Source organism: Spodoptera frugiperda, chromosome 12 (genome assembly GCF_023101765.2).
Source record: "Spodoptera frugiperda isolate SF20-4 chromosome 12, AGI-APGP_CSIRO_Sfru_2.0, whole genome shotgun sequence".
NCBI classification, from domain to species: domain Eukaryota; kingdom Metazoa; phylum Arthropoda; class Insecta; order Lepidoptera; family Noctuidae; genus Spodoptera; species Spodoptera frugiperda.
In genome coordinates, this window is record NC_064223.1 from 9,334,435 (window position 1) to 9,342,989 (window position 8,555).

At 36.9% G+C, this 8,555-nt stretch overlaps 1 protein-coding gene across 4 annotated transcripts in view; it reads right to left on the reverse strand.

Annotated features, from left to right (window-relative positions):
* Positions 1 to 308: 308 nt before the first annotated feature.
* LOC118262238 (heparan-sulfate 6-O-sulfotransferase 2) overlaps positions 309 to 8,555 on the reverse strand; it is a 70,051-nt gene continuing 61,804 nt past the window's right edge. Inside the window, exons 7-8 of one of the 4 annotated variants that reach the window (XM_050697631.1) lie at positions 6,177 to 6,361; positions 309 to 4,945 (exon numbers count right to left, since the gene is read on the reverse strand). In XM_050697631.1, coding sequence (XP_050553588.1) covers positions 4,804 to 4,945; positions 6,177 to 6,361 — 327 coding nt within the window. In that variant the 3' untranslated portion in view covers positions 309 to 4,803. The remainder of the gene's footprint in view (positions 4,946 to 6,176; positions 6,362 to 8,555) is intronic. The other 3 variants (XR_007705809.1, XR_007705810.1, XM_050697629.1) reach the window with 3 other exon arrangements.

Here is an 8,555-nt window from a genome sequence, read left to right on the forward strand (position 1 = left end):
CCCGACTACGCCGGCTCCACACTACACACACCACTCTCTCCTTATACGGACATATTTAGAAAAATAAGCTCCATTTCTGATACAAGTTTTTGTACGTACCACTCAACCTTAATTGGATTTAGCTGCTCAAGTTATTTAATCAACATTTTTTCTGCGCATTATTTAGTTAATTAAGAGCTTATCTGATATGAGTGATGTGGTTTTCGTACATTCCGATGTAGTAGTGCATTAGACACGCCTATAAATCCCGAGGTGAGCGCTAGTCGTTAAGTTGAAGCGACGCATGCTGTAGAAATAAAACCAAACAGTAGTTTCTCTTGTTTTTATTACTCGGTGATCGTTAACACAATATAAAGTACTATATTTTGGTTCAGTCGGGAACTTAAAAAAACAACTAAACGCTAAATTTTGGTACAAGACAACGCGAAGTGTACCGGTGGTGTGCTATGGTACATACAATACATAACTTGAAGGATTCTAGTTTATCATGACACCACAATGGGTTCACATGTACTACATGGCTACCTGATGATAGACCTGGCCGATGGAGCAACGTACCTTTAGAATGGACTGCCAAAGATACCATAGTTTACATTGGGGAAGGTAGCAGAAAGAGAAATGGAGTGTACCATTGTCAAAAATTGGCTGAGGGCACAGCAGTAACGTTTCCAATAATTATTGTCGATATGGGCTAGCATTATTTATCACATTGTACTAGGACAGGTCTACCATCACCGCCAGGACTATTAGCAGCCAATAAGCCTGATATAGTGGTGATCAGGATTATTATATTATTATGGCTAACTTATCTTATGGCTTATGCACCCATCGTTTATAAGTTATCCACGTCACTTAGACCAATATACTTACTAAGCATATTTACTATATACACTCGTAAAGCATACAAAGTATCAAGGCATTTCCAAAGTAAAACGCTTTCCTTTAATTTTGAAACAAGGATATTACTGCAAAACATTGGGTGCAATATTTTTTTTTATATCACAGGGCTTAGCGTTATTTTTACACACAGAAAAATATACATACTTTATCAATACTTACTACTAATTCGATAAACTAATTATGAGAGTAACATCGATATTGAGATAGCTCTCAAGTTAATGAGATAAATAAAATTGTACAGTCGCCGACAGCGTGATCTGTCAAAGCATTACTCGCGGATATTGTTCGCATCGATCTACATAACAGTTGGACAGATCGAGTGTCGGCGCGTACAGCTACAAAGTAATTCGTAAAATGTCTTTTTATCTACGTATAAAGAAATAGCTCCATGCACACTGCTTGCGTACAATTCAGTATAAAGGACTAAATTGAAGTGACCTATAAACGTTATTGTCAAGAGCCGGCGTATCAATCGCTCGCGCCGGAGCATTCACACTCCGCCACGTTAATTGGAGCCGGCTTCAGAACATATTCACTTTACAAATTATATACACGACTACATACAGCCTGCACCATTGCAAATACAGGGAACATTTTAACTGGATACAACGTTTTATACAATTTCATTTTAATAAGATTTACAAATACGTACACTTTTCAAAATAATGAAAGATTAAATTAGTAAACTGAATAAACAGGTAAAAAAAGGTTCAAGTGCATTGATTTATACATCGCAAATAATAAAAATTGTACTTAAATGCAGCAAATATGGAATATAAAAAAGAAAAATGTCGTCGTAAATTACTTCGTGAATATAAGAGACAAGTTACAAGCAAACGTTAGGGGAAAAAATGTTCGTAAAGTGTGTCGTGAGTCGGTACGACAGTTTGGAATACTTTAAAAAACAAAATTCGCTTTGATACACAATTCCCTTACACTTTCAAAGTGGAATCTTCACTTTAAACTTTGTTGCGTTGCTGTAGAGTTGAGAATGGCGCACTGGGGATGGAATACGAAATGCACTCGCACTAAGAATAAATGCAAACAGTTCGGTATAGACTTGTTTGTTGCAGTTTACTTTCGCTATACATGTTTGAATGCTATATTTCGATTTCAATACAGTAGGTACATCGGCTTCGTGTAAAATAGTAGTAAGCCTTTATTTCTTTTGTTTCTCTATGAGAATTGAAAATGGCATTGTTTGTGCTAAAATTCTTTTCGACAGACATTCATTGTTTACACATTCTACTAGTGAAATGTTCACAACTAAAGTGAGCTACAATTAAATTATACAAGTCAAAACCATAGAGCTTCGAGGTACTAGACATAGGTGATGTTTGTTCGTATATAAAAATAATCACGCAATTGATTATAATGATAGGGTAGATGACTAATTTTTATTTTAGTGTCCGTCTTGTAGATTATTTTAAAACATTAGACACGTATTTTTTATTTTCTTAGGAAAACAAATACTACGAAGAAATATTAATTTGAAATATCGCGTGACGTCACTGCTAGGTACGTTTTCACGTAGTAAGGGCGTATTTGCTCCCACTCCTAGACTTTAAATCGTTTTATTTACAACATAAAAAATACGTGTCTAATATTTTTTCATTACATAAATGACGGACTAAATAGATTTTTAATTTTCATACCCCGCAATCATACCAATTGATACAATAGTTATCTGAACTCAGACAGATATAAAACAAATGAAACTAAAATAAATATAAAAATAAAAAAGAGCTGAACTTATCACGTAGGTACTTATTAGCTGTAAGTATACAAAGAATAGATAACATTAACTAAAAAACGGTTTACTCAAGTAAATTAATGGAGAGTCCCTCTGTGACTCGAAACTAGTAGAGCTTTTCTCCATGAATGTACGCGAGTAAACCGTGATTTTTAGTTAATTTAGTATGTCTCACGATAGTTATTTTAAAAATAGTAAATAATGTTATACTTAAAGTAACTAACTAATAGACAACACATGGAACACAATCGTAATATTTACAGCTGCATAGTTACACAGTACTTTACTTCGGACTTATGAGTAAATTGTCCCATTGGCCTTGAGTTTAATTAAAAACAAACCATTTTTAAATCACTTTTTCCAATTATCTGTTGTTTTCAATTAAACATTAAACCAAATAAAAAGACCCCTAACATAAAACTTAACCTCAAACTTAACTCAATATGAGAACAAACATACATAGCACTCATTTTTGTTCTTTGGTTAAAAATTTAATGAGAATTTTGATTGTTTACCGATTCATACAAAACGAATAGAATAGAAAAAGGACTCGACTATTGAATGCACTTATGCAAATGCTTTTACAATTCGCTAGGTACAGTAACGGTACTAAATATAGAGCCACTAGAGCACTGAGTGCACTCGAGACACCATCAACCCTCGAGAATGGCAAATGTATTAATATTTGCGGTGCATACAATTTCGTACCTTTGTCTTTTGAAGTCGACTGTACATTACGTATTAATAGACTTATTCCCTTTGTTCCGCTCACCGGGCCGGGCTGCTACACTAACGATATCGATAGTGAACAGAAAGCAAAATTAAATATTACCCCGATGTTATCGATACTCGGTCCCGGGCCATTCATATCGAGAGCGTTCAGCGAATACTCCGGCCTACAATATTGTTCGATCCGTGAGTAATAGCGCAATTACACCAGAAAATAACTACTCGTATAAATTATTCCACACTTTTGAGGTATCCTGAGCAATTTCATTCGTTTTCTTATTTTACGTGCTATTGATAAGCTGGGCTCCGAGGTACACGGACGGCTGAACAGTGGACAAGCTGCCTTAACAACAACCCTTGATAAATACATGATTTATTACTTTTACTAAACAAATAAGCATTTTATGAATTAGGAACAATGCTAGAATTAATTTGTCAGCAACAACAATAACTTGTGTTAATGACAATATAATGAAATGTATCGTTAGCGACATAGGAACACGACATAATTCAATTGATAAGTAACACAATTAGCTGCTCGTTCGTAAGAACGGCCGGGCCCCGGGGTCGGTCCCGCTCTCGATTCTCCCACAATACAGCCGACACGATCAATCACCCGTTTCGATTCAATCACAAACAATCGCAATTGACCGCATCCTGTTCTCTCGATAAATGAGAAAAGCTGGTTGGGAAATAAATTCGGACGTCATCGCCAGTCCACGTCCCGGCCATAACCGCTTACCTCGGAGTCCTTTCACAACTCCTACTTCGAAGAATTAATGTCCGTCGTTCTATTTCACTTTACTTTCAAACTATTTCCAGTACGATCGGATAGCCATTGCTGACGACATTGATTCATTATATTTAAATCCCGGCCGCATGAATACTTCAAAGCAGGAGCTCTGTCACAATTTTCACTGGAAATTACTAGTAACGATTACACTAAAGGCTACACTTCGTTGGGTTCAACCTAGATGCATTACCTACCCTGTATCTATCAAACGTCAACATTCATTCAACAATATAGAACAACATTACATTCCTACTACAGATATATTTATAATATATTGTATGTAATTATGTATAGTTTTAACTCTATAAGGGATGGATTTAGAGCGCATTTTACAAATAAAAATAAAACATTGCCAAAGAAAAAAATTAATAAAAATTCTAATTTAGAATATTTTTACTATAAATGCACGACGATTAATAAAATAAAGTTATTTGTACAGCGCGATTTAAATTGATTTCGTTCACGATCGCTCTGAGAAATGTACTTAACGCGTTCTAATAGTATTTACAAGGTCACAACGAGACCTGTGAATAAAAAATAAATTCTTTATTCAATTTGTGTGGTTATCTATGACTAGTGTATGCACTAGGGTGGAGACGTCGCTGGCGCCACCTGCGGGCGAGGCAAGTTACTTGCCTTTGGACTTCTCGGTCGTGGCGTCTTCCAAATTGCTGTCCCAGTCGAACTCGGTGACGCCGCTGCGTGCCACTTCCCCCAAATGCCGCCACCGGTACTCGAAGTCCGTGTCTCGTTTCTTCAATGCTTCGAATCTGCACACAAGTAATTAGGTCATACCATTGTACAGAATATACGAGCGCAGGTGTACACACGCTCGGAACCCTTACAACGCTCCACTCGTGCCGCTACATATTACATGTGCAAATATAATTGCTCCGGCAATCACAAAGCATTATACAGCTCAATTAACAACACAAACATACCCTGAATTCCTTAAATTCGTATAAACGTACGCAAACCGAGTACGGCTAAAATTCTCCCCGAGACAAAATTACTTTGGCACAGTTATCCAACTTTCGCTGTTCCCGTGGTATCGGGCCATAGTGGAGAAATAAAAGAAATTCTATCGAATCAAACGTAGGCACCGCAAACGTGCGTTATAAAGGGCGCAGATCCCTTTAGATTAGAAACCCAATCTAAAGCGACGTTTCTCAACTTATATCCTCGGGGTCACGGCGACACGCCGAGGTCGCCGCACAAGTATGTATCGTATGCGCACTAAATCTGGCCACGCGTGAATTTCAACACAAAATTCGATTTATGCGTACACATTTTGTGTTACATTTTCAAATATTTATTACTGGAGTAAATAAAATCTGATATTATATTTTACGAAGTGCGTAATTACGTACGAACACGGCACGCGTCGGCATCCCGAACAAAAGGGTTTTGTTATCACCTCCGATATGGAAGCCCTAAAACCTTTCACGTCGATAAACCACATTATTAGTGAGCCGTGCGAGACGTAAAACAGCCGATCTTTACTTGATAACATTTGGTTTGTGTAAATGTAAAAAATTCGGTCACGCATTCGCCGAGACTCGAAAGCATTCGGGTTTATAAGGAATTTCGTTTTATTCCGACGCTGGGTGTCGAACTACTAAAAACGTTAACAAATAACGGTTTTTGTGCCATCAATGCGATACAAATATAGTAGGAGGGCGAGCTTAGTGTTATGACGCTATCCTCTTTGAAATTGGATTGCGATTGCTATTGCTGAGCCGAGATTGGTGCGATGAAAATTTGGATTTTATGTAAAACTGGATCCACGATTGGAAATCGCAAAGAAATTGAGGGCTTCACACTGAACGGAGAAAATAGAAAAGAGACGATACGTTTACTTTTGATATGACCGGGTCGGAGCGGGGCGTCGTTTACGTTGGCAAATCGCAGTCGCCGAGTAGACAAAAGTAAATTGAGACGTAGAGCATCTATTTGTTTTGTCCTTTACACACTTGCCTTTGTTAATTAAAGTAAACATACCTTTTAAACATGAGGTTCTTGGCAAACTCGTAGAGTTCGAGGTCGAGTGAGTTAAGTCGCTTGATGTGTGCGATTTGAGAAGGCGACAGCGCGGCCAGGGTGGCGCCCGACACCGTCGCGTTGTGTTGTGTGAACGGCACCGCGAACAGCAGGTTGAATGTCTCCTCGAACACGTACTGAGATATCTGCACAAAACCAGAACGCTTCGTTAAACACAAATATATAACAATCTATGCCACCATCCTTAACAGGAGTCTTGATCTATTTGTCAAAACCCCACCAATCAGCTTGATGGATCATCAAATTGAAAAGGACTGTAATTACGAGTGCCTTACACAATTAGGGTGCAGATGGCTTGACGCACCCTTTTGCTGGATAAACAAAACCTTAAGCAACCCCTTGGCATCTGTCAGAGAACAGTTATTCTCATCCGATCACCAGAGCGTACAGTAGGGCGTTGAATGTTAAGCTCAGCAAGAAAATCTTCACTGAAAGGATTTCTTAAACAAGAAATAAACCTATTGTTTATTTCCTAGTCGTCTATCACTGCACCTGGCCAATTAAAACGTAGATTTTACTTAACGAAGAAATCGGATTACATGTTATTTACGTTTTTTATTGGACAAGCAAAATCCTCAAATAAACTGCTACATAAAAAGCTTGTAAAAAGTACGTCACGTCCAATGTTTTTGGCTTCCCTCTTTCTGTCAGCGTTCCAAAAAGATGCTAATATTTGCAGCTCTTTGAAAAAGCAAAATGTAAACGTAGATCAACATCGGCAGTTTGTTCGGATCATCTTTACAAATATTTGAAGTTAAATCGTCTACCCGTGCATTAGTTTGTTATGAAACAGTGTTATAGTTCGAAAATGGCGTGTTGTTCTAACTCTGTTCGTGACCACAATGCGTTGTGTAACGTCATAAACAAACATCCGCCATTTTAAAATGTAATTGAAGATTTCTTTTCAATCTTTCGATCCACCTTTTAATGTTTTCTACTTTCCGACGTAAATTTCTTTTGACTGCTATAGAACATTTACGAACCAATAAATTGTCCGGAACATCATTCCTTCCTTGTATGCTTTCTAGACTTAGTAGTTAAACAATACATAAAATTTTCACCACCGGATACAAAATAAACTTTCTGATATTCGGAAATAAAATCTTTGACCTCCACATTCAAATTGCAGCCACCGAAATGGATGGTATCTAATCAATGAATATTGGCGTGAATTAATGAATAATTAACATGTCAGTGTTCATTAAATATAATATATCCCCATATACTTCATAAGTGGAGACGACAGTGTATAACATTAATATTTAATTTGCGGTCGTTGCATAAATATTTGCATTACAGCAACGATCTAGTGCAGGAGTGTTGATAAATTAGTAGCGAATTAGTCATGTATGTCGTGTTATGCACGACTTTAATTGCATTATTATTTAACCTTATTTTTATTAATCGAGTAAGAGTGGAAATTATAAATTAAAATACTGTTATGTATGTATTTATACACCAGATGTTACGTTACCTAACCAAATCCTAATTTAAGCATTAATACAAATTAATATTGAAATGGCTAAATTAGTTTGCTTGATATGATAAGACGCCTATGTAAATCGCGAGAAATCATAGATAAACGAATAAACAGCTGTTATAATAAGGATAAACGTAAATATAAGCTGAAAACGACATTTGTTTATACACAAAAAGTTCACTTTACTTTACTTAGGTTAGAAGGTAGGTAAGTATGGTATAAAAGTACTTTTATCCCGGCACCGCAAGCAAAGGCATGGGGAAAGCACTAGTGTGAAATATTCATGAGAAAGTAAACGCTAAAGTATTCTACTTTACGTTCGCTTAAAACACAAGCGTCGGTTGCTTTTACGAAATTAAAACTATCCATGGATTTTATACATTTTTAAAGTATTTTGCTAGCACAGGGTCTGTGGAGTATAAGGATAAAAAGGTAAGTTACATGAGGGTCAAAGATTATCTCTCCTCGCAAAATGGTGGCAATCTGTCGGTTGAATGAAAGTAATTTATAAGATGTCCGTTCATTAATCGAAACTATCGGTACATTGAAGTGCCTGTGTCAAGAATCTTAAAAAAAAGAATGACTAGAATACATAGTACGAACAAAACTATACTCTAGTAGCTACACATTAACTTCATCGTTTCAAAAGAACTTTAACGGTACATACAATACCAGGCCAACCCCACCACGAATGGGCAATAAACCCTACCACATGACAAGTACTAAAAGGAATCTATTAACACCTCATTTCCGACAACCAATGAACCTTGTCACCCGCCACTTGAGTTAACCCTTTCGCTGCACGAGGGTATAAAAATAGCCCAAATGAAGGGTTATTC